Source organism: Meleagris gallopavo, chromosome 3 (genome assembly GCF_000146605.3).
Source record: "Meleagris gallopavo isolate NT-WF06-2002-E0010 breed Aviagen turkey brand Nicholas breeding stock chromosome 3, Turkey_5.1, whole genome shotgun sequence".
NCBI lineage: Eukaryota > Metazoa > Chordata > Aves > Galliformes > Phasianidae > Meleagris > Meleagris gallopavo.
Genome location: NC_015013.2, coordinates 88,489,853 through 88,517,204, shown reverse-complemented (window position 1 = coordinate 88,517,204; position 27,352 = coordinate 88,489,853). Strand labels below are relative to the sequence as shown.

The 27,352-nt window shown below is 38.6% G+C and overlaps 1 protein-coding gene across 1 annotated transcript in view; it reads left to right on the top strand.

Moving 5' to 3' along the window:
• TRAPPC9 (trafficking protein particle complex 9) overlaps positions 1-27,352 on the top strand; it is a 69,212-nt gene that overhangs the window by 15,695 nt on the left and 26,165 nt on the right. The window contains exons 6-8 of the mRNA XM_031552977.1: positions 2,675-2,891; positions 4,716-4,859; positions 24,275-24,401. Coding sequence (XP_031408837.1) covers positions 2,675-2,891; positions 4,716-4,859; positions 24,275-24,401 — 488 coding nt within the window. The remainder of the gene's footprint in view (positions 1-2,674; positions 2,892-4,715; positions 4,860-24,274; positions 24,402-27,352) is intronic.

Here is a 27,352-nt window from a genome sequence, read left to right as displayed (position 1 = left end):
TGCTTTAGGTGTTGGCTGTTTTGCATCCGTGTCTTAAACTTGTACAGATTTACGAAGCTAGGAAAGGTATTTGTGATGCTGCACTGATAGTGTGCTGAATGCGCACAGTCCTCCCTGAAGTAATTAGTTGGTGTATCAGTGTGGGGTTGTTTTCTTGTTTCTTTTAAGCCCTTGAGTGTTGACACTGACACTGACCTATTTGTGCTGAGGGAAAACACAGTTTTGGTGTTTCTGTTGTGACAGTGAAGCATAGCTTTCTGCAACTGCAAAAAATAAATGTGAGTAGCTTTGAGCGACAAGTGGTGTCAGTGTTGAAAACTTACTCAAATAAGGTAAAAATAAAAACTTCAAGAGAATTTGTTGCCTCTCAGCTGTTTCCAATCAGTGTGCGCTCACATCTGTAAAGCTATTATGGCCTTCTATCAGGGAGTGTAAGGACATGACAAGGAATAATGGCTTTTAAGCTAGAAACCAATAGGTTTAGCTTTGATATCAGTAATTCTTCACTGTGAGGGTGGTGAAGTGCTGCCCAGCTGTGCATGCCCCAACCCTGCAAATGCTCAGGGCATTGGATAGGGCTTTTAGATACCTGATCTGGTGGAAGATGTCCATGCCCATGGCATGGGGCTGGAGCTGGGTGGTCTTTAGGGTCATTTCCAGCCTGAGCTATTCTATGATTCTGTGATTCTCTTCCCATCTTAGCAATTTAGTTTTCCAGACGTGTGTAAATACTGACAGTATTTTGTATTTGAGAATTAGTTTTGATAACTTATTTAAGCTTTTCTGACTCTAATAATTGATCAAAATGCCCTTTTCAATTCTGCTGTCATTTGTTGTTTTTAAAATTACATAAATAGGGGGGAAAAGAAATTGGAGCAGCTTCTCTGCCTGAGTGGGTGAAATAATGTAAAAGCTCATGTTCTTTCTGAATGCTAGCTTTTCAAGATTCTGATAAACTGTTCTTAAACTGATCTGTATTTTATTTTTGTGCCGCCTTTTCTTTCCAGCTGCATTTTCAGCTTGGTACAATTGCCTTTTTACTGCTCCTGTTACAGGATTGATCTGTTCTGTGGTTGTGCTGTGGGTTTGCATTGTGCAGTCTTATGTTGTAGGGAAGTAGCAACTTCAGCTTCAGAAGTTGTCTGAAGCTTGCCAGAATGATTTGCTAGTCTGTCTGTGTCTCTGGATCTTTTGAACTACCAGGATTTGAGCTGTCAGATAAGGTCATGATGCTCTCTGAAAACTCCCAAGCTTCTTTGAGCATTCTTTGTGACACAGCCCCAATTTTAGTAGTGACTTACAGAAACAGTTTTCTCACGATTTTGTAATGATGTCAGCATTTATGTGATTAAAAAATGTTTTGAAGCTTTATAATTATTTCTGTAAAAGTCATTAGTGTACCTATAATCTTCTGACATTCAAGGTCTGAAAGTGCCTGCAATTATTGGAACAGGCTGCCCAGGGAAGTGATGGAGTCACTGTTTGTGGAGGTTTTATAGAAGTGTGTAGATGTGGCAGTGATGGCATGGCTTAGTGAGCGTGGTGATGATAGATTGATGGCTGGACTGGGTGAACTTTGTGGTTTTTTCCAACCTGTATGATTCTATGTCATTAAACAAAGAATTGAGATTGTTGCATTCCGTTTTGAAGAATGATGTGCAGAAATTCTGGTTTGTGTCCATCAATGTTATTTTTTCTATGAACTTTGTCATTATAAATGCCTGTAAAGCTGTTAACATACATTGCAGAGTAACTCATAGTAATATTTGGTATTGCTTTTGTTTGTGCATGTTCGGTATCGTGCACTAGGTGTCACCATTGATCCATTTTGAGAACTCTACTTGTTACTGGATCACAGAATCGCAGAATGGCCTGGGTTGGAAAGGACCACAATGATCATCTAGTTTCAACCTCCTGCTATGTGCAGGGTCGCCAACCACCAGACCAGGCTGCCCAGAGCCACATCCAGCCTGGCTTTGAATGCCTCCAGGGATGGGGCATCCACAACCTCCTTGGGCAACCTAACTCTCATTCATCATGGGGAAGGAGAAATTGCATGGGCCCTGTGCAAATATACTGGCAAGCTACATTAGCACATATTGGTGGCTCACCAAGTTTGTTTGTACTTGAAACCTAATGGGGCTTAACCTTTCACTGAATTCTGCTCCATTTGTTGACAGCTTGCATAGGTATGGTATCATGGTAGGAATATTTTGTGATTTATGAGATCAGAGACTCATAAAAACTGAGAGTTTAGGTTTACTCTTGAAGTGGTTCAAACATTTAATTTGATAAATCAGTTGTTTTTGGAAGCGGTGTATTTTTGTGTTCTTATTGTGCACCTGCGTGTCATGCTAAGTATCACCCATAAAGTATGATACTCTTAAGCTATTTTTAGCTGTTTTGCCTAAGTTATACTTCATAGTACTGATAACTACCTAAGTTGTTCAGAAAATGCATCCTTGCTGTACTTGTTAGCTGAACTTCTGAAGCAAGCTGAAGATTTCCTGGCAGCAGGGGTTGGCATGACTGGCTGTGTGCAAACATGCTGGCCTTCTGTGGTAGAGATGCCTATTACATTTTTTCTTTCTTTTTTTTTGTGTTACTCAGTAACATCCTTGAAAACTGTCTTGAATTAAAAACAGTTCCATTTTCTCTTCCTTTTCAATTTCAGCTCTCAGAAGAAGAAAAAATCCAGCGTTACAGCATCCTTTCGGAGCTGTATGAACGAATTGGTTTTCACCGCAAGTCTGCTTTTTTCAAGCGTATCGCAGCAATGCAGTGTGCAGCACCCAGCATACCAGAGCCTGGATGGAGGGCCTGCTACAAATTGCTTTTGGAAACTCTCCCTGGCTATAGTTTATCATTGGATCCTAAAGATTTCAGCAAAGGTAAATGTCTCTGGGGGAGCATGCGTTTGCTTACGGTGTCACTCAGGTGGATTTATATTACTAACTTCCTTGAGAAATGTCAAATAAATCCCAAATCCTTTACCTATCCAAAATGAATTGTGGCAAACAGAGTAGCCCTTCAAAACAGCACCTTTGCTTTTTGCTGGTGTTGCTTTTGATAGTTTGGAATTTCTGAGAGCTGCTGCTGAACATATTGCTGCGTTCCTCTGTTTGTAGCAAATGTGTTTTATTAATGAGAGCTTCTCTTCTACTGCTTCAGAATGTCTTTGTGATTTTATGCTTGTCAGTACAAGAAAGGTCATTTTATTTCAGTGTATTTTTTAATTATGTGCTTTCAGCTTTGTGTTTGAGAAATTGTATTCATTTTGGTACGGCTTATAATCAGAGAATGAAAGATTCTTTTACACTTTTATACATAGACACACTCATACAAATATAGATGTAATTACGTGTGTGTGAGTATGTGTGGTTGCATTTGTATCTGTAAGGTCAAATATGTCATGTTTCTCCACAGATTAAATCAATTTGATATTATCTATAAGATTAGCTTTTAAATATTTAAACAATTTTAGGTGCTATTTATCTTTTGAATTGATGTTTTTTTGCACTGATTAAAAATAAAGAAAAACCACAATAACAATCCAACAAAGCAAAACCAGCTCATAATAACAGGTGGCTATTCCTATAGCTGCTAAGTACTGTCTTTGCTTTCTGCAAGCTTTTTTTATACTGTCTGCCACTATTCTTCAGGTAAGCTATATTTGAACATGTGTTGGCTGCTCCAAAAGTAGTGCCTCCTATTTATTTCCATGGACCCTGGAGGAAGTTTTTCACACAGAAGGTGGTGACACACTGGAACAGGTTGCCCAAGGAGGTTGTGGATGCCCCATCCCTGGAGGCATTCAAGGCCAGGCCGGATGTGGCTCTGGGCAGCCTAGTCTGGTGGTTGGTGACCCTGCACGTAGCAGGGGGGTTGAAACTAGATGATCATTGTGGACCTTTTCAACCCAGGCCATTCTATGATTCTGTGATTCTATGATCATTTGATAGAGTCAATTCTCATTTACAAAACACTGTTTTTCAGCTTAGTCACTACCATTTCCTCATTTGTGTGGATGAGTTGGTTCACACTCTTCATTTTATGGTGTGACAGCTTCGTCTGGTGGCTGTCAGGAACGTGCCTTGTCTTTCACGTCACTTCCTGAAGCCACTGCTGAAATGCACCACCCACCATTCAGCATTGATGAATGCAATGGGTGCCATTTTTTTTCACATGGAGGAATTCAGTTCCACACCTTTGCTTCATATGCACTTCTATGTCAGATGCCATTTTGTCAGACTTCCCCTCTACCTCCATCAGCTGCATGGCAACAGAATGTAACAAAATATTGGCATGGCTTGGGCTTTAGACAGATTTAGGAAGTGCTAAGTTTGGATGAAAATTAAGTTTTTTGCACGAAATCTCATATGAATTTCTGGTTCTAAAAGTTCAAAAATTGTGCACTATTTTTTCTTTACGGGAAGTGTTAACCTTATTTTCTGAATCCCAATGATAAATATAGACAGTAGACAAGAATATAGAACAAAAATTGCTTTACATTTGAAAACAGAAGGAAATCCAAAGATCTTGTTTTTCCTATCATTTTGAGTTCAAGCTCTGGGTTTTGTAATTATTGGTTCCTTTGGGTGATCTTTCTGTATCATTAAGTTACTGCTTAATATATACAGGAAACCAAATAAAATTGTTTATTTTATGACTTCTGCATTAAGAATAAATAAATTAAATGACTGTTTGCTTTGTAGGAACTCATAGAGGATGGGCTGCGGTGCAGATGCGTTTGCTTCATGAACTAGTATATGCTTCAAGAAGAATGGGCAATCCTGCTCTATCCGTCAGGCATCTGTCTTTCCTTCTCCAGACCATGCTGGATTTTCTTTCTGATCAAGGTATGATTTTTAAAGAAGTTATCTGTGCTTTATTATGTACTGCTTTTGAACTGTACTTCATTTGAGAAGTAGTGGAGAGGACAGAAATTAGAGGATTATGTGCATTGTGTAGCTGTTTGCTGGCAATCAATCAAGTATCCAGTGTTGTTAATTTCAAATATTGCAGTATTCTGATCTTAATATATAGCATCTAACTAAAACTTTCTTAAATGTTTTCTATCTGCAAATTGACTGCTTCAGTGCTTGATTTCCTCTGTAAATATTAGGTGTGTGATTGGAGAACGATAATTTGTGTTGTGGATTAAAAAAATAAAAAGCATCATTAGAAAATGCTAGCAGCAGTGAAGAGATTGAGAGTAATTGGGAAAGAAAAGCAGAGTCTGCTGTAGTTCTGCTGTGGGTTTTCTGATGAAACTTTGATGGAGTGGATGAGCAGCTGTAAGAGACTCTGGAACACAGGTGATCTTCTCTTTGTCAGTCAAAGGAAAATACCTTGAAAGTACCACTTGGACCTGGTGGATCAATGCATTGTTGCAGGACTGGAGTCATAGAGAAACCTGTCTGCTGGGAACTGCTTGGATCCATCTGCAAGAGGAGGGGAGGAGCACTTTCACCGGAGAAAGCTTGAAAGTTGCCACGGGAGGGGAAACTTAGTTCACCCAACTCTTAAGAAGAGCAGGAAAGAAGATCCGGAGAATTTTAAGACTGTCAGTCTGACCTTGGTACCTGGGAAGTTTATAGAGCAGATGTCACATTTGGAAGAATCAAGTGATCACATGCAGCCAGCATGGGTTTACGAAAGGCAGATTCTACCTAACTTGATCATGTTAATTATAAGATTAACCACTCAGTAGATGAGGAAAGGGCTGTGAGTATCATTTACGTCAAGTTTGGTAAAGTATTTGATGCAGTTTTCCACAGTATATCCTGGAAAAACTGTTTGCTCATGGCTTGGACAGGTCTCTCTCCTCAGGTGGCAAGTGATCTAAAGCTGAAGGTCTGAAGTTGTGTCGGGGGAGGTTCAGGCTGGACGTTAGGAATAATTTCTTCATGGAGAGTGTGGTCATGCATTTGACAGGGACTGTTCAGGGAAATAGTGCTGTCCCCATGTCTGGAGGCATTTAAGAGAGGTGTGGACGTGGTGTCTGTGGACGGGCTGTAGCCATGGGACTTGGTATCATTAGATGGATGGTTGGACTTAATCTTCAAGGAAGGTTTCTTCCAATCTAGATGATTCTGTTGGAAAGCATGTTGGAAAGATGTTTTTGATGGAAATTGAATTCAGCATGTTTTTCTCTCTTTATTGCTTTTAATAACAGGCAAATGTCACTCCTTGGTGACTTCTGCAGCAAACGTTTTGCTGGGAGCCTATTAATAAATTCCCTTGTCTGTTTAGTGGATCAAATCAGTAATGGAGGAAGGAGAACTGATAAACTGAAATAAATTATCTGTCTGTAAATGTTACTTGCTGTTAAAAGGTCCTTTGATTTTTCTGGGCTCAAAAGGGAAGTTCCACTGTTGTTTTATTTCTTAAGGATGGAAAATTCCATTGAAGGCAAGGTTTTGAGCTGTTCCGTATATGTCCATCTATAATATTGCTAATCCCAAATCTTAAAAAAGTCCTAAGAACTTTTTTTTTATATTTGCCACTGGGTTTTGAATCTCCTGAATGTTGGCTGGATGTCAGGCTTCCTCTCTTTAAAATGATGTGGGTTTTTTTGTTTTTTTTTTATTTTTAATAGAACACACTTCCTATTTCATGGCTTGTAATTGGTGATATATGTTAAACACTACACTTAAATTTCAGGTAGTTACCAGCTCATCTTTATAAATAAAACTAATGGAAGTGAAAACTCCAAATGAAAGGAAACTGCCAGCTAAACATTTATCACTGGAACATAATCCAGCCCTTTTCTGTTTTGGGATTTGCTTCGTATGGGCAGAAAAGGAATATACCCTTACTCTAACTTGTTAATCTGATTCTATTCATTTGTTAGTTCAGCTGAGAAAATGGGACTTCAAGAGACAGAAAACCTTGATTTCATCTTTACTACAAGGAGAATTTAAAGGATGAGTTTGAAATTTAGTGGTTACAGTGAAAGATCTAATAATTAGAAGCTCTTGCTTCTATTCACAGAACACAAATATATTGTCAAAACTAGTTTGTGTTAAAACACAATTTTCTTGTATTTGAATTAATTGAATGACACTGATAATTATTTTAAAAACAGAACTTTTGTATATAATCACTGGGATTAGAATTTCCAACCATGAAGTCTGGCAAATCTGAATAAAAGTATCATCAAGTAAATGGGAGATGTCAGTCATTATTTTAACAACATGGAATTTGAGAATCTGATTTAAAACTAAGCTATTTCGGTATGTAAATCTGTAAAATGCAGTCTTCTGCTTAGCAAAAAGAGGTATCAAATTCTGCATTAAAGCTCTGTGATCTCAAGCCATTATGTTTTAGCAAGCCCTTAAGAATCACTCTTTCTTTAAATAAGAATTAAAATAGGCAATTGCAAAATTGCTCAGAATTCATTCTCTCTGTTATAATACTTTTTGAAGCATAATACTCTACAGTTCACATTGAATTTAATTTGGATAAGGTCAGATACTTGAAAAACAGTGGGGTTTTTGTTTGTTTGTTTTTTATTGACAGTATCAATAGTACTTAAGGATTGTAATTCTGTTGCCAACAAATGATTCTAAGGTGACCTATCTAATGGCTTACCTAAACACATGGTTACTTTGAAACAGCTGTTATTGGTGTGTGACCTACCATGCAGAATCCACTTACAGATAAGGTGTGTCTCTCAAACAGGTTTGGATTCTTTCAGGTTTTCAGTAGTTTTTCAACTCCATTATACCTGCTTCTTTGCTAACTTTTCTAGTGGCAAGGATGTAAGTGCACAGAAGTGATCTTTTCTCACTGTTCATGGTGTGGGATGAAATGCTTCATTCCTTCCTTGGTGAATTTCACTTCTTTAAACGCCATCAAAGTTACTTATTTGGGAAATATGTACACCTTTTAGTACTTTTTGTTATACCTCTACCATTAAAATCTACTGATTCTCTAATTATTTTTGTGCTTTTTAGACTTCTAATGAGATGATAAGCTTCACATTTGAGATCTCTGCTGATCTGTCTGTTGTGTACTTCCTTTATCGAGTGCAGTAGTTTAATTATTCTGCCTTTTGAATGTGACCTGAGCCCTCTTCGTAGCCTTTCAGTATTCTTCCAGCCAACTGCATTGTCAGCACAATTACTACTGCAGTATTAGTATGGCCTTCAGTGTCTCAACATTTCCATTCTTCTGCTCTTATCCTTCTCTGGATTAGGATGAATTACTTTTTTTAGTAACAGAAGCACATTGGTTAACTACTTAAAGAATGACAGCATGGCCTCTCATGTATGTATGTTGGCTTTTCAACACCAGAAGCAGAACAGTAGGCATCATGTAGTGCAGCGTCTTTCTGTGATGACCTTTGTCTTGAGTCTTCTCAGCTGTGGGCATCAGAGTCTTTCTGTGATGACTTTGTTTTTAGTCTTCTCAGATGGAACAGTGGCCAAAAATAAAAAGGCTGAGTTCCACAACTACGACTACAGAATGTCTTTTGGTCTGGAAGATAAGGTACACTGGTTGGTTCAGTTTTGTTGATCTAGTTAGCAAAACTTTCTTTGCTCCCTGAGTGTAAGGTTTAGAACAATTTTGGCTTATTTATCTTTCTACACATAGCATGATCAAACTTGTTTTAGCCCTATCAAACTGCAGAAGATATCATTGCAGATACCATTTAGATACAGACATGTCCTCTGCAGAGCTGTTGTTCTAGCCACTGTCATGGATTCACTCAAGTGTAGGAAATCTTTAGTGAAAATCTTAAGGCGCTTCTCTTCAACCCAAGGACAGATAAGTCCTGCATGTGATGAAGTGTTGAGGGGATCTCTTTGCCTTGGCTGGATATTTTCTCTTCAGAAGCAAACCTTATTAGCAGAGTTCATCAGTAACCATTAAGAGGAGTTTGTGTGTATGGATTTTCAGTTACAGTGTATATGATTTCTGTCTTCATAGAAGCACTGCAGAAGAAATACCATGGATTGGTGTTTTATTTCTTGATCAGGGACTGTTTTTATGGCTTATGTCAGACAGTGCCCTGCATGCCATGAGTGCCCATAGTCTGTAGAGCGATAGAAACATAGTTCTATCTAAGAAAAAAAGGCCTTGTTCCTTCGAGAGGTCCTGTATTGATTTTTCAAAACTATCACTAGTTGTTTAGATTTCATAGACATGATTCTGAGTCCCATGGTGCCGGGATTCTTTTCCTCTTGCAGTACTGGCTGTTACTTGGCAATTTGGAAGCACATGATGTGTTTATCTATGACATGCAAACCTTCAGGGTTTGTAAGTTTGGCTGTTTTCTCCTGAAAATAATTTCTCACTGTCCAGAAAATGCTTGTTCTCACACTGTGCTAAGATAATCTTCTGTGATAAGAATTTCTGCCAAAACTTAAGCTGAATTCTCTTTCAGTTCCTCTCATCCTTGAGTTGTGATGGACTTATTAGTGTTGGCTGGGCACAATCCAACTTTGATGGGCACCAGCACTTGATGCTTTGACAGCTTTGGGTTGTTGTAGTTGGAAGACCATGGACTGCATGATATCATCTACCTGGACTTCTGCAAAACATTTTGTGCTGTCTTATATGATATCCTTGTTGCCAAGATGGAGAAAAATGGATTTGATGGGTGGACCACTCTCTGGATAAGGAATTGGCTGAATGGTTGCATGCAGAGAGTTGCAGTCAGTGGCTTGATGTCCATGTGGAGACTGGTGATGAGTGGTGTTCCTCAGTGATTGGTGTTGGGACTGGTGTTATTTAACATCTTTGCAGGCAACATGGACAGTGAGATTGAGTGCACCCTCATCAAGGTTGCATAAAACACCAAGCTCAGTGGTGCAGTTGACACACTAGAGTAGACACACTAGATGCCATCCAGAGGGACAGGCTTGAGAGTTGGGCCCATGCCAACCTCATGGAGTTCAACAAGGCCAAGTATAAGGTCCTGCACCTGAGTTGGGACAATTCCAAGTACAGATACAAGCTGGGCACAGAATGGCTTGAAAGCAGCCCTGAGAGGAGAAGGATTTGGGTATGCTGGTTGATGAAAGATTCAACATGAGCCAGCAATATGCAGTTGCAGCCCAGAAGGCCAACACTATCCAGAGTTGCAGTGCTGTTCCCTTTCTTACCTGCTTAGAGACTGCAGTAGCAGGAATTCTGGAGAGCTTCAGTTCACGTTTTTTTCCTTTTTTAGTTTGAACTCCTCACTTGCCTTTGCTCCCCTGCTTGCTATTTTGCTTGCCTATTCCTGTAGTTCTCTCCCTTCCTCTCCACTTTTCCTCCTGTCCTTCATGTATAGGACACAAGCAGCAAGATAAGTGTTAGAAATAAAAACTTAGATAAACAAATAAGAATGCTTGGTTTTAACATACACAACTCTTTCAAGTTTAATTCTACTGTCAGAGAAGAGCAAGTACCACAGAAGTAAAGAAGCTAAATGGAAGAAATTTTACAGTGGCATATTTGCTAGTAGCACAGAGACCACTTCAGGAAGTTGTAGAATCTCAGTAAGGGCATTCTCCTACTTCTCCATTTAAGTAATTCCAAAAATGATGAAAAATGTGTGGCTGGTTAAACAAAATAAACAGCACAATTGGGGAAAATGGGATTACTCTTTAAAAGTGGGAGTTATGTTCAAAAATATACAAAGAAGAACACCAACCCTGACAAGTTATATGGGCAGAAGGGAAGCCTTAAGTACAAGAACGATTTTGAAGGGTAACTTGCTGTTGTTCTGCTGAAACATAGTTTTTTTTTAATTTGCAATTAATGGATTTTTGAAATTATGCTTATTCTCTATTTAAAACTGCAAATGGCAAATGAATCTCTGCATTTTTTTAAAGACTTCTATGTGGGATGGAAGTTCTAACTAAATGAAGTGACTGTCTTCAGTGTAGGTAACTGCATCCTGGTCATCCAAATGATCCAAGCTACCCCAGTGGCTTTTGTGACAAGATGCATCATTCCCTTTACACACAGTTAGCTAGCTCAGCCCTGACTGCCTGTCTGCCTCTTACCCCATCACTGAGACTTCTGTTGAAGGAATGGAAACAGAGTTTCAGTCTTTGAACCCATCTGGAATTCAGTAAGTTATAAAAAACTGTAATAAATAATAGTAGGCACATGTAATAGGTGGAACATCTTTGAAGTGTGACTTCTTTCTTTTCAAGGAATGGTGGAACACTTACATGACTATGATTCAGCTAATATGGCATTCCTGGATGCCAACAAGAACCCCTTTTTGGGCATTGATTTTTTAGTGGTTGTAAGAGAAAGGAAAGAAACAAGTGATTGAGGTTATGGTGTGAAGGAAAGAATGGAATCAAGTGGGGTAGGCTTCTGCTTTTTGACACAGTTGTAAGCTGTTAGGAAACTGGCAGTAATGGTTTATAAGTAATAGCAGTTTTCTGCTGAGCCAGTGTTATTTAGAAGTTTCTAGGGTAGTTCTGATTGGAATATTGTGTTTCTTGAGAGTGGAAAATAAGAGGTACTGTATTGGAAACCTCTGAGAAGGTCTGCTTATGCTGTAAATAGTTTCAAGAAATCAATTCTCTGAAGTGTGTGTAATGTAGGCACCAACTGTTTTGCTCTACAGCTTCTCTCCTTTTGTGCTGCAGCAGTCGTTCATATAGACGTGGCCTGTCAGTAATTCACAGTCTTTTATACTTGTAAAGAATGTTGTTCCTTAATACTATATTTAATTTAGGACAGCATTTCCCCTAGGATCCTTTACAGTACATAAATTAATTTTTAGAAGGATAAAAGTTATTGATTTCAAGGGCTGAAAAGAATGAAACTTTAATCAGACTGAACAGAAATTATGATGGAAATTAAATTGATGCATGCTTCTGAGTTGAGGTAAGGTTTACTTAACTGACATTACTGAACTAGTTTTAATGTGCTGCATTGTATTTTGGTTGACAAAGTGCCTGCAAGATGTATTTGTGTAACCAGTAAATCTTTTAAATGTTTGGTCTTAGAAAGTTAAAATTAACTGATTTCAGGATGGAAATGTGCAGTATAATTTCAGAGGGAATATTAACAGCAGCATGGTAGATTCTTAGCCATTAGACAGGAATATTTTTACAGTTTCAGCGTAATTCCATATCTTATCTTGTATATATGTGTGTATATATATAAATGTAGTTGACCAGACCTATCACCTCATGTTTGATAGCCATGACACCCGGTAATGAGTGGTGTCCGCCAGGGGTCTGTCTTGAGACCAGTGCTCTTTAACATCTTTATCAATGACATCGATGACGGAATCAGCTGAGTGGTGCGGTTGACACGGTGGAAGGAAGGGATGCCATTCAGAGGCAGACTTGAAAGGTGGGCCCAGCTGAACCTGATGAGGTTCAACATGGCAAAGTGCAGAGTTTTGCACTTGGGCCGGAGGAATCCCAGGCATCTATACAGACTGGAAGGAGCGGTCCTTGAGAGCAGCCCTCCAGAGAAGAATCTGGGGGTCTTGAAAGATGAAAAGCTTAAAATGAACCAGCAGTGTGCTCTTGCAGCTCAGAAAGCAAATGGTATTCTGGACTCCATCAGAAGAAGGGTGGCCAGCAGGGACAGGGAGGTGATTGTCCCCCCTCTACTCTGCTCTTGTGAGGCCCCATCTGCAGTACTGCGTCCAGGTCTGGAGCCCCCAGTACAAGAAAGACAGGGAGCTGTTGGAGAGGGTCCAGAGGAGAGCCACAAAGATGATCAGGGGACTGGAGCACCTCCCCTACGAAGACAGGACTGAGGAGCTGGGCTGTTCAGCCTGGAGAAAAGAAAGGCATGGGATGACCTCATTGCAGCCTTTCAAGTACCAAAAAGAGAGCTTACAAACAGGAGGGGGAATCAAACTCTTTGAAAGGTAGATAACTGCAGGACAAGGGGAAGTGGTTTTAAGTTGAGGAGGAAGATTTAGGTTGGATGTCAGGGGAAAGTTCTTTACAGAGAGAGTGATGAGGTGCTGGAACAGGCTGCCCAGAGAAGTTGTGGATGCCCCATCCCTGGAGGTGTTCAAGGCCCAATTGGATGGGGCCCTGGGCAGTCTGGTCTAGTATTAAATGTGGAGGTTGGTGGCCCTGCATGTGGCAGGGGGTTGGAGCTTCATGATCCTTGAGGTCCCTTCCAATCCTGGCCGTTCTGTGATTCTGTGACGCAATGTTTGAATGAAAATGTATGTTTATAAAAAAAGAAAAGCTTGAATGTAAATGGTTTCTGACTTATTGCAATAGGAGTTCTCTGAAGTAGGAGAAAACTTCTTAGAAGCCACTTATCTTACACATCATGGTTCTTTGCAAAATCAGATAAATAGGACATGGATATGCACCATACATAAGCCAACTGACCACATTGTTTTTTTTTTTCCCCGTGACTCTTCCATCTCTCTTGCAGTACTGCAAAGAGTAATAATGCATGCTGCTTTTAAGTTTTCCAGTACGAGGTAAGCATAAAAGTGAATCAGGTGAATGATATTTAGAATTTGTTGTAAGATACGTTCTTTATGTTTCAATTTTGCTGGTTTTGGTCTAGTTCTGTTTTGTTCAGTTCTGTGCTGTAAATCTTCAGCACTATTACATGCTCCTGGTGCTGGGAGTTTTATCTGGAATGCTGCATATTTTAAAATCTTTTTTTTTATTCAATACAGAATAGTAACAGGAGGCTAAAACTCTTTGGGCTTATTTTACTCATTCATAAGCTCACTCTGCAGTTGATGTTTTCTAAAGCAGCTGGCTTATTAAATAACTAAACTCTAGAACAGCTTTTTCAAAAAGATGTAATTTATTTTCATGAAATTTATGTCTTTTGGGCTATTCTGAAACTTAAGATTGCTGAGAGGAAAAGTGAAATGCCAGTAGAATGTAATCAGTTCCAAATAATCTGCATTTCCTTCTGTGATTGAATACGCTGGTTTAGATGGTAATTCAGTGAATTTATCAATTACAAAGTGGAATAAATACATGAGATTGAGTAAACTAGTAACGAAGTCACCAAAAGGAATAAAATTTTTTTCTGTAGCACAAAATATGAAGACTGACACTTGAAGTCAATGTTATATGAAGGACTAGTATAAGATAAATAAGATTAACAGTGGTTCAAATTGTGTAGTATTACAAAAAACAAACAAAAATCTTTTACAGTTTACCTCACCTTAGTCTTCAGTTCAGAGTTCAGTGTGTGTTAGACTTGTTGATAAGGCACAGAAAAAATCTCTAGGCTTTACCTTATCAAAATTCTTAAGAGAAACAGGAAATCGGTCATTAAAACTTGCAAGCTCGTTTAAAGTAATTCATAAATATAATGAAGTTTTCAGACTGTACCACAGAATTCACATCTTTATGGGCAGTTTACTTGGCCTGGCCTGATGGCACGTGTGTCTCACCTGTCTCAATGCGGGAAGTGAATCCTAACCCAGGAGCTGGCAGGTCCCACTGAGAGGGCTTTAAACCAAATCTGAAGGGATGAAGGGTTAAAGCGTGGCTTGCTAGAGATGAGCCTGAGGGAACCTCCTGTGGAAGAAAGGTTGGCAACCTGTAGAGAATACAAAGAAGCTGTTAAGACATGCAGGGAGAAAATTAGAAATGCAAAAGCTCAGCTTGAACCCAACTTGGCCACTGTAGTAAAAGAGAATAAAAACCTTTTTAATAAATATTTTAACGGTAAGAAGAGAGCTAAGGAGAATCTTCATCCTTTAGTGGATGCGGTGGAGAATGTGACCACTGAGGATAAGGAAAAAGGCCGAGGTTCTGAAAGCCTTCTTTACGTTTGTCTTTAAAAGTCAGACTAGTTATCCTCAGGGTAGTCGACCTCCTGATCTGGAAGTCTGAGATGGGAAGCAGAATAAATCCCACAAGATTCAGGTGGATACAGTTTGAGAATTAATACTTCACCTGGACTGTCACAAGTCCATGTGGCTGGATGGGATCCATGTGGAGATGCTGAGGGATCTAGAAGAGGTGATTGCCAAGGTGCTTTCCACCATCTATCAGTGCTCCTGGTTAACAAGAGAGGTCTGAAAGGATTGGAAGCTTGCCAGCATGACCCCCATCTACAAGAAAGGTCATAAGGAGAATCCAGGAAACTACAGGCTTATGACTTGCCTGGTGGATGAGGGAAAGGCTGTTGATGTAATCTACCTAGATTTTAGCAAAGCATTTGATCCTGTCTCCCACAGTATTCTCATTGAAAAGCTGGCAGCCTGTGACTTGGACGGATACACTCTTTGCTGGATAAAGAACTGGCTGGATGGCTGGGCTTAGAGAGTGATGGTGAATGGAGTTAAATCCAGCTGAAGATTGGTGAGGAGTAGTGTTCCCCAGGGGTCGGTATTGAGACCTGTCCTGTTTAGTATCTTTACTGATGATCTGGAAGAGGGGATTGGGTGCACCCTCAGAAAGTTTGCAGATGACACCAAGTTGAGACAAAATGTTGATCTGCCTGTCAGGTAGGGCCTTCAGAGGGATCATGGCCAGGCTGGATCAAGGGGCTGAAGCCGTTGGGATGAAGTTCAACAAGACTGAGTGCCACATCCTGCACTTTGGCCACAACAACCCTAGGCAGCGCTACAGGCTTGGGGCGGAGTGGCTGGAAGACTGTGTAGAGGAGAAGAACCCGGGAGTGTTGGTCAGTGTTTGGTAGAATGTGAGCCAGCAGTATGCCCAGGTGACCAAGAATACCAATGGCATTCTGGATTGTATCAGAAATAGTGTTGCTAGCTGGAGCAGGAAGGTGATCATCCCACCATACTCAGAACTGGTGAGGCCACATCTCAAGCATTATGTTCAGTTTTGGGCCCCTCAGTACAAGGAAGACATTGAGGACCTGGAGCGTGTTCAGAGAAGGGTAGCAAAGCTACGAGGGGTCTGGAGCACAAGTCTTATGAGGACCAGCTGAGGGAACTGGGATTGTTCAGTCTGGAGGATTCCCAGGGAAGACCTTATTGCTTCCTACAGTTCTCTGAAAGGAGGTTGTGGCAAGGTAGGGGTTGGTCTCTTCTCCCAGGTAACTAGCAAAAAGATGAGAGAGAATGGCCTCAAGTTGCACCAGGAGAGGTTCAGCTTTGATATTAGAAAAAACTTCTCTGAAAGAGTGGTCAGGTGCTGGAATGGGCTGCCCAGGGAGGTGGTTAAGTCACCATCCCTGGAGGTGTTCAAGAAACTTGTAGATCTGGTACTAAGGAACACTGTTTAGTGGGCACCACTGGCAGCAGGTGGGTGGTTGGACTAGATGGTCTTAGAGGTCTTTACCAACCTTAATGATTCTGTGATTCTTTAAACAATTAAACTGTCCTTTTCTCAGGAAAGGGGAGTCTCTTTATATCACTAATGGAGATATTAAAACTTTGAGTTATGTTGACTCTGTCTTTGCAGGACAGTATAGTAGGGAAAAAAGGACCTACAGAAATTGGTGTGTTGTTACCTTCCGTCTCTCTATGTTTCTTCTACCTAAAATACAAATTGAGAAATAAGTGTGTATAAGAATTATGCCGTTGTATCTGTTAGTATTTACAAAACCTGCTTTGTCCTTAATTTTTATATTGTTATGCAAGTTATCTTTGTATATTTTGCTACACTTCATGTTAAGGTGGATCTTCTGGTATTTCTTAACATAGAATATAACCAATATTTCTCAGTGGATGACACATTGGTTTTGTACGTGCAAAATATATTTTGATATGTTGTTCAAACTGCAGACGTCTGAAGTTACCTCAGTGACAACAGAGAACTAAATACTAAAATTTTAATGTCATTTTTGTGAACTCTGACTTCAACTGTGTCAATTTTTCATGAGATTTTATCTAAAAGCATTTTTATGCTAGGTGTGAATTTCAAACTCACTGTGGCATAATATTATACATTTTATATAACTGTTAGGGATCCTGTAATAAAAGACCATTGTACGTTTAACTATCTCCATTCTTTTTTCCTCTGTGATGCTGTTCAAAAGCAGGCAATGTTATTCTTACGCAGACAACGCTTCTGTATTTTGTCTGTATCGAATACGTTTGCTTCTTTTCCTCCACTCCTCCAAACTTAGGAGTAAAGGCAATCATTTCTCTTTCAAAGGTGAACTCTTACACAGCACATAACTGAATCCCTTTGCACTCATTATTGTATAGATGGAGCCACTTAGCTGCTGGCTGTGATAATCTATTCATGAAAGTGGGTCTTAGTCACCAAGATCTCTGGATGGCATAGATTAATTTTATTTTCCTGTTGTATTTGCTCTTTTTCATGTCAAACTGCGAAGTTTACTAGTTTCTACTGTAATTTAGAGATTTATTTTGCTTGATTTCTCAAAGAAATAGGATTCGTATTATATGCTGTCTACCAGTGCCTTTATGTTTTTTTCCTTTAAGAGTAGCCATTCAGACAAAACATGATGTGGACAACAGATCAGAGATGTCGAGTTTGTTCCAGTTTCATAACTTGTTTATACACATAAAAGCTAAATGCTAACAGTGCCTCAAGAGACAAAGGCAAAAAGACCATTAGATCTAACTTTGGTATGTTGACATCCAGTTGGCCAGTCAACTTGCATGTGATTCCTGTATATCTCATGTCCTATTGAATAGAGGTAGGAGACTGAAATGTAGCTGTTCAGGGCAGTGTGAAACCACAGGTGTGTGCTGAAATGCATTGCAGTAGAGAATATTGGAATGAAAGCATAGGATTCATTGGGTTGCTCTGAAAGCAATTTTCACTTCACTTGGAACATTACCTTTTTGGGATAGCAGAGTGGTGTACTGAATATGCAGCTAAACCATTGCTGTCCACTTGCCTCTATCCCCAAGTAGAATTTGAGAGAGTGCTTGAAAGATCACGAAGACCTTTGCATATAACCTAGTGATTAACTTCAAGGTAAAAACAGTTTGTAGTGGTTACAGTCTGAGTATTCACTTTCTTCTCCAGCTTTTGTGAGGTTCTTGAAGTATTTTGTGCACTTTCAGAAGTCCTTTTTTCTTTGAAGGATCAGCAGTGCCTTGGCAGCAGGGTGGTGCAGGATATCTCCCCAGCAGCAAACACTGACTTTGTCTATTCTAGTTGGAAGATAGCTCATCAAGCAATTTTCAATTTTGTGAAGGGAAAAATCTGTCTTTATGGGTGCAGAAATTACCATTTCTCTTTCATTTTCTACTGTCAGACTGTCTGTCTTCTGCCTTGTTACTAGCAATTTGTCAGGGAGATGTCTGACACTTCGTTCCTAAGAGAACTGGGTAGGCCAGCTGGCTGCCACTTTGTGGGGCTGACTGCTGCATGAGGTCTCCTCTGACTTCTTCCTGAAATGCCATGTGCTGTTTTCATTGGGAAAGGAAAAGCTCAGCCAGCACAAAGAATCCTGGGTATGAGTTTTTTTGTTAAACCTTCCATTCGGAGTTTATCACCAGGGGATATTTTGGAGTCAGAAGGCTTTTAGCTATTTGTTTTCCTACTTTCTTCTGTAATATTTTAGTGAGTTGCAGAAAATCATTTGTCTTCCAGTTGGCAGATCATACATAAACTGTTCTCTTTCTTTGTTCTGCCTTGCTGTAGGTTATTTTGCAGGGGACAGATTAACTTCATCAATACAAGATCAACCAAGGATCCAATACTATATTTTTAATACTTGATTCAATTTTAGTGGGTAATGACTGTGACTAAGTACAGATGTTCTACATTTCTTCAAGTGTAACAGCATTAAGGCATACAATTAAAACAATTGTATTGTACAATTTTTCTGTTATCTGCCAAGGCATGAAATGCTGTTTGTATGATATGGTTAAATTGTGATTACCAAAGTGCTTAAAAATGTTCATATATAACTGACCTCCTTTCCTGCCCTGTTGAGATTTTTTTTGTGAAATACTGTGAAATGTTGCTTCACATTATTGTGAAACAAGCAGAAAGACTTCCTTCACATTCAGTGGCTTTCAGTCACAAACGGTATCTAACTGTGCAACTGAAGCTTCCAGTTTTTTGTGTTCTCATATTAGCAAAAGACTCAGATCTCAGATACTCCATCCACGTGGGGCCTCATGAGGTCAGGGTGGAGGGACAGTCACCTCCATTGCCCTGCTGGCCACCCCTCTTCTGATGCAGCCCAGAATACTGTTGGTTTTCCAGGCTGCAAGCACACACTGATGTCTCAGTTCTTCATCAGCCATCATCTTTGTCACTGATGAAGATCTTAAAGAGTACCAACCTTAAGGCAGACCTCTGTGGGACACCACTTGCCACCAACCCTCTGAAAAGTCCACCCTTCAAATCCAATTCTCCAATTCAGTGATAAGGATGTGGTGGGGGACCGTGTCAGAGGCCTTGCAGAAGTCCAGGTAGATGACATCAGTTTAATTCCCTTTGTTCTCAGATGCTGTCACTCCACCACAGAAGGCCACTAGATTGGTCAGGCACAAACTTCCCTTGGTGAAGCTGTGCTGTGCAACTTTATTTCAGTGCAGCTATTTTATGATACTGATCATAAGTGAATCTGGAGAGAAACTGGAGAAAAAAAATTGTGAGAAATGAGAAAAGTCCAGATGAAAAAATAAACATATTCAGAGGATAATTCACAGGTGAATGGACCAAGTGTCTTTTGCTTTCCTGCTGGCAAGGATGAAAATATTAGATGGCAAAAAACTCTGAAGAGTAACCATTTTCCATCCCTTCCTTCAAAAGAGAAAGGTAAATACCAATGATATCTGTCTCTTTACGCCACAGATAGTCATCTAAAATATGGATCAGGAGACAGTAGTTGAAAAAAAAGTCTTTCCAGAAAGTTGGTGTAGTTTCTGGTTGTGTCAAAATACAGTGACAGTGAGGCAGATGCTTGAAAAAAAAATCAGAGCTATTTCAAAAATAGCAGTCTGTGGTGGGTTATGACAACTACAAGGCTTTGATGCAAATTGGGTTAAAAGAGAAGTTTTTATCATTCCTTCAAACCTCTGAGGTCAGGTGGCAGAAGCATCAGTCAAGGGAGAGAGACTTCAACATCTGCTTTCAGAAGTGGCTGTCGGGAAAGATTGTGTAGCTCTTGTTCTTTTACATCGTGGATGCTTCTTGGTATGTCCTGTTGATGTAGATTGTTTTTGCATCTCAGCTGAGATGCAGTGCAAAGTGAAAAGCAATAATACTGTTGGCTTGTCAACAGCTTGTTATAAACTGCACTTCATACAGTATCAGCGTAGGAAAATGTCTTGTTTTAGCCTTGCCTGTGCAGAAAGCATGCTGAGTTTCTAGTGTGAAATAAAAAATGTGACTCTGAAATCTGTAAACAAATTCCTTTTGCAAGTGTTGCTTTGAATGACAGTGTTTCACACTAGGAAATAAAAGCCAGTTCTTCAGAGTGGCAGATCTCTGGTCTCATGCAGAATTAAGTGCATGCTGAGGCAGTGTCTTTGGTTGCTGTGATGCTTTCCATCCCAGTAGACTCTACAGGTGTTACATGCTCTTCCTCTTATAAAAATCATAGAATCACAGAATGGCCTGGGTTGAAAAGGACCACAATGATCGTCGAGTTTCAACCCCCCTGCTACGTGCAGGGTCACCAACCCGCAGACCAGGCTGCCCAGAGCCACATCCAGCCTGGCCTTGAATGCCTCCAGGGATGGGGCATCCACAGCCTCCTTGGGCAACCTGTTCCAGTGTGTCACCACCCTCTGTGTGAAAAACTTCCTCCTAATATCTAACCTAAACCTCCCCTATCTCAGTTTAAGACAAAAGACAAATAACATCCTGACTGTTAGAGCCTGAAATTTTTATGCAAGTACTCTCTCTTGAACTGCTGCATATCTTGGCTCTGTGATGCTGGTTGGAGTGTCTGGATATGCCTGAGATGTATTTTCTGGAACATTTCCTATACCTGACTAAAATGTGCTGAGTGGCTAAAGACAGTTCAGTGGAAGCAGTGCAATTTAACTGTTGTGTGCATTAGTTTCATAACAAAGGCAATTGCAATCAATGTTTATGCGCTTAGAAAGTGTGTATTCCTGGCCTTACAAGCCTATGAATGCCAGATTGATATGGGCAACACAGGCTTCAGTGAAAAACATATGTTGTGTACCAGAAAATACGTGTAGCCATCAGTGTGCTACAGTGATAGATTAGTCAGAGGAATCATGCAAGATGCATCCTGAAGAATTGAGTTTATGAGAAAGAAAACACATGTATGCGGTGTTAGCAGTAGCATTTCAAATGCAGCATTGCATTACTTGGTCTGACAGACATTAAAATAAAATTAAGTGGTATAGGAAACAGAAAAACACATGCCTTAAAAGTGTTAAAGGGGATGCTATGCTTACTTCTCACCAGGCTTTATGAGTCTGTATTAAAAATCTTTGGATGAAGTAATATCCTGAACCTTTAAATTGCTGACTGTGTGCTAGAGATCAACTTTTTCACAGTAGCACCTTTTCTACAAACAGATAAACCTACCTGGACCAGGAACAGTTTAACGTGAAAGGAGAAAATAACGTGCTTCTCCCATTCATATTTTCACAGATGGTAAAAATGGTCTGTTGTCCCATCAGCTTGTGTTGTTTCATTTTTGAAGGTGCTGTTTCTAGTTACGGCAATCTGTTGTGATTATAGGTTATGAGAAATAGCAGGCAGGCAAAATGAAGCGAGTTAAGTGTATTTCTTACCAGCTGTATACTGCTAAGGAACTGTCCCCTGGTTTATATTGTGAAAGTAATTTTATAATTTTGTAGTTTCTGACAATTCATATTGGACAGGAACAGCCATATTCTTCTCTGACTTAAATCACCACACTGTTTTTATTCCAGTGTTATAACTGGATCTGCATCCTTATGCAGGAACAAATGACTGGCTTATAATGTTGCATTATTATTAAATATTTGTAAATTTCTCAGCTCGCATTGAAATGAATAGTTAGGTCTTGCCACATTATGTAGACTCAGGATGTCAGTTGTTCTCTGAAAGTTCGTGCTCTTTAAATGCAGTCCTCTTTTATCTTTTAGAGGAAAAGAATAAGAGTGAGCGAATCCTTCCTATGATGTCAGTGGTGTATCTGGCTCCTCCTGGAAGAAGTTGCTCTGATTTTTGCTATAAACAAGGAGAGAAGTGCTAATAACTTGGGAGGAAAATGAGTTGCTGATGGCCAGGAAGCAGCAACAATTGTCTGAAATAACAGACTAGTGAAAATACTCCTTTTACAGCGCTTCTGATGGTCATGCAGACCAACTTAAGCCAAAACTTTTACTGGCTGTGCTTTTATTCAACTGTGTTTTGAAAACCTTCAGAGACAGATTCCACAGGCCTTCTGGACAGCCCCTCTGGTGGTCAGTTTCCTCCAGATCTTTCTTTTCATCAGGCAACTCTACCCGTCCACATAGACCTTGCCTCAGAGCCCTAACTGTGCTGACCTTTCTATGCTGCTCCTTCAGTTTTTCCACACTTGCCTTGAACTGGGAAATGCAAAACTAGACTCCATATTGTAGCCATGGCCTGATCTGTGCTGCAGAGAAGAATGTAATAGCTTCCTTTGGTTTCCTGACTAACCCCTTGCTCGTGTAGCCCAATGCGTTTTTATACAGCAGAAAAAAAAAAAAAATAGCAGAAGAGAAGGCAAAGTGAATCTGAGGAGATAGCTGCTCTGACCTCTGATCTGCAAGTCCAGGGATTCATGGAATTATCCATTATCCATGGATATCCCTACTGATACTCCATATTTTCTTTTGAAAAGATTGTAGAGTGGACAGGATATAGTAACCTAGTTGAAGCTTGTATGTAGTAAATATTACTGGTGATAACATTCAAACTATGCTTAATTACCTCTATATGCGCTTCTGCATCTTGGAATCTCCAGGAAGTCTTTCAGTTTGTTCATGAAGGCACAATGTGGTCCTTGTAGTGTTACAGATAAAATGATGCTCTATTTGAAAGAAGCTTGCTGATAATTTCACTTTATCCATTTTCAATTTGTATTGAGCTCATCAGTTGAAATTTTAAACTTTAAAGCAGATTCTTACTAGATCAAATGTAGTTTCTGAATGAATCTGTTTTGGGTCATTCCATGAAGACTACTACAGCTGGCAAACAGCTAATTACCTGGAAATGATTAAGAGACAATGTTTTAATGGAGCTAATTATAATAATTTGATAATAGCACAGGAGAAAACAGCAGGTAGTTCTAGAGAAATCATGTTACTTTATCACTGAAATTTAATATCTAAACAGTAATTATATGTAAGCCTTTGGCCAAACTCTTCTTATAAGTATATGTAAACTTTTTTTTCCCACTGTTTTATATGAAATTCATTGCTGGTTTTTCACATCAGTGTAAACAAACAGTATCTTTTTTTTTTTAATAGCCTTTCTAAGGAATTTTTTTGGAAAAGAGCATCTGCTATCACTCCTCTCTTTCGTGTTTTGATTATCTTTGTGTATTTAGATCTCGGAAGCAATTTCTTGAAGCTATTTAGTTACTGCATAGTTATTTTTATTGATGACACATGTACAGAAGAATGTTCATTGTACTTTAAACTCTTACAGGTGTAAGAGTATTCACATCCTCCCATCTAAACATAAGCTTTGAGGTTTATTTCTGTTTGGTGAGACTCCAGTCTCATCAGAGAACAACAATTTGGTATTCAAGCCATATATAACCCATTTTTTTCTGGAGACACAATTGTTTGAATTGTTGGAACTGACAATTGGTGAAAATTCAGAGCCATGAAGATGAAATTAATAATGTATGTTTGCTTGAATGTTCTTGTATTTTAAGCAAAACAAAAGAAAAAATTTCATACTGGTTGTTAACATTTAGCAGCATAGCATAATTATTTTAAGAAGTAGGTAGTTTTAATGCAAGATAGCCTCAAAATTCATTGGTTTCTTTTCTGGCATTGATACTGTTCTATGTGTTGTTTAGGACAAGGCTTGTTCACATAACATTGATGTTGTAAATAACCTTCATGTGCCTGATGCCGTTTGCTCTGGATATTTAGATTTGTAAGTTCAGTTTTAGAAATTGTTATCTTGCCAATGAAAGAAAAAACTAATCAAAATAGGTATAAGATGTCAGCTTTAAAAATTATAAAAAGGTACATAAAACTTTTGTTACTATTTTGTTGTTCAATCTTGGTTACTGAAGACCACTTATTTAGTTTTGTTTTATGCACTTAAGGATTTTGGTGCATAACGTTAAATATTCTCATACAATAGTTGGTTCCACTACAGTGACCTTGTAAAAGTCCAAAAAGGCAAGTAAAGCTTCAGATCATAATTTCATCTTAAACTTTAGTTGTATATATGTTGCAAGTGTTTCTTACTCTTATTTTCAATTAACTTGTTTCTAGAAAAGAAAGATGTAACACAGAGCTTGGAAAGCTACACAGCAAAATGCCCTGGCACAATGGAATTCATCACTCTTCCAGATGGTTTGAAGTTACCTCCTGTTCCATTCACCAAATTGCCTATTGTGAGGTAGGACTCTAAATGCAATCTTTAATTTTTCCACAGTACCTGTCAAATTTTAAAGGATACTGGAAGGATGTAGTCTTCTCAGTTTATTTAAGCTGTTCACGATAACATGAAAAAATGTCAAAATGTCAAATTGTTTTGAGAAGTTCTTGGGCAAAAATAGAGCCTTTGAGCAGAAAATACTTTTTGTGGTCTTTAGAGTCAGAAAGAGAGGATTTTTTAAAATAAAACTGTCATTCAGGAGTTTCTGATACAATCTAAGAAAAGTGTTTTATAATTGCAGTTGAGATTTAAGTTAGATCATCAGGTCACTCCAATGACTAATACATTTTTTAGATTAAAGCCTAGTGTAAAGTCTTTGAGAGAGACGCAGAGATGGAATAACTGCAGTTTGGCATGAAATTAAAAGGCTAAAAGAAAATCTGTGTCATGAATGGTGTTTGGTAATTGCCATTCAGAAAAAAATATATTGGAAGTTATTGAAAAGAGTATTCGCAGACATTTCATTTCTCTGTGGGATGTCATCAGCCATAAATAAAACAAAATGAAATGTTCTGGTATCACAAGAAGATAATAAAATGTATAACCAAAGAGCAAAAACAATATTTACTTTCAGATTACCTTCAGTCTCTAAAATGACATAAATGCTTTATTCTATGAGCATTTTTTGATTCTATGGCTACTTTCACTATTCTAACTTCTCTAATTTTTCACTGAAGACAAAGACCTTGTTTAACTGTATGTAGTACATTAAATGCAATAGGTTTGTTCTCACTAGCAGTTTGTTGTGCAAAATGTGCTCTCTTAAGGTACAGATTAGACTAGAGCATAGGCTTGAGATTGAACATAGGTAGCAGACAAACCAGCAGTGTCCTGAACCGTGTTTTGTCCCATATTGGGACCAAGTGCACTGGTTAGCCACCTGGGTCACCCCATGTGACTCATGTGTATTCCTGGGGGAAAGATGCAGATCTTGGAGATCTTCCAGCATTGTTTTATTTACAATTGGCATTTCGTTGTCTAGTAGTTATTAATGCATTTCATGTGTCATACTAATTTTGGATACAGATGTCTTAATTAAAATACAGTTGAACACTGAACTATCTTAGTGAGGCCAGGATGCAGTAGCGTTATTACGTTTTTCTCCCCTGTACCCATGAAGCAAGTGAGGAGATTTGGCTTGGCGAAGTCTTTATAGTTAATTATTCATGGTATGTAGTATTTAATGCCTGTAGCTGCCCTTTAAGTGTTTACTCCTGATACTTCATATAATCTGTTTCTCTTTTTTTTTCTGCTATATTTTTTAACTTGGTCTATTATTGACAATTATTAAGTATTATTTTTATGTGTTTTCTAGCCTTTTGGCATTTCAAATATTGTAGTGTAATCTGAAAGGCTCTTTGAGCTTTTAATTGTTTGTCTGAAGCTCTAGAAATTGAAAGCACATGGGAAAGTATTTCAGTATGGCATACTATGAAAAGCCCTAGTATTTTATCAAATACAAAATGGAAGAATTAATTGTCTTTCTATTCTAATAGATGCAGCATTTACTAGAGTTAAGTAGAGTTTAAAAGTATTTTCGTTTCTCTTCTAAGCAAGTTTGTTTTTAATCAAAACAGCTTTTTTATTTCCCTAATAAAAGATTTTGTTCTTCCAAGTTAGGAATTACAGAACAGTTGCAATACCATAAGTGCCACTCTGCTTAACTCAGTAGGGCTGGGACCAGGACTAGTAAATATACTTAATCAAGCTTTTCACACAAAGGAATTTTAAAAGATAATGTTTCCTAACAAGTAGTTGAAGATCTTCCCTTCCACGGCTATGCATTAAGATTTAGGAAAAAAAAAAAGCGTATCCAACGCTATTTATTTAATAGTGATGGATGAGCCAAAGCACTTGCTATTGAGGACATAATATCCCTTTTATTAGCACTTCCTCAATTTTTTAGTGTTAATTTCCTCAAATATGTATCACTCACATGTTTTGCTTAAATCTGCATTCTAATTTGTACTCAGATCCAATCAAAAGAGGGATTGTATTTTGTTCAGAGTATTCTGGAATCTGTCATAGCCTCTCTTTTTGCATTTGACTGTGATGCTGTCACAGTTATCAACAGATAATGAATGGATGTGATGTATTTCTTGTACAAAACACTTTTCATATTCTCTTGTAACTTCTTATCAAATGTTCTATATCACAGAGGTGACTTGTCTTTATAATACTCCTCTTACAGCATCATTATTTTTCAGTAATAGCACATTATCTTGAATGGTTTGGGTGATTTTTAAAACAAATGGCTTTCTTGTATGTATGCACTTTTTATTAGTGGGAATATTGGTTTATTTGGTTGATAAAACTGTTCTTCATTGTGCTGAGCTTCTACATTGTGCTGACGTGATTTTCATGTTCTGTGTGATAGTTTATTATTTTGAAATTTAGTATAATTCTGTAACTGTGGTGAGTGAGTGACTCGATTTCTATCAGGTAAATGTTGCAAAATTATTCTGTCATTTAAGGGAACACCTTCTTTTTGAGGTGAAAATGCTTGATTTTAAGTTAAGGAAGGCAGGTTTCTTTTTTTCTTCCTCCAGTGCTTGTCATGATATTTGATGAACTATATAAAAACATGAAAATTTAATCATGTACTTTGTACATGTAACATCTACAGCCTCTTTGTAGAATTCCTAAAGAATTTCAGTGAAATAAGTTTTATAGATCAGTAATAGGGAAAGAGGAGAAGTCTTTAGTTAATCTTTGAACAGGTTGGGGTTTTCTGGTATTCTTGCATTTGGCTCCTCAGCTACCTTTTGAAGTCTCTGAGGGTTTTGGTTGGTCTCTCATCATCATCATCATATCTAGGTGCATACATAATCAAACTTAAAGTATAGAAATATATTTTTTTAAGTTTAGTACTGGCAAGGCTTTTGAGCATTTTAATTCATGGTTGTCCATGT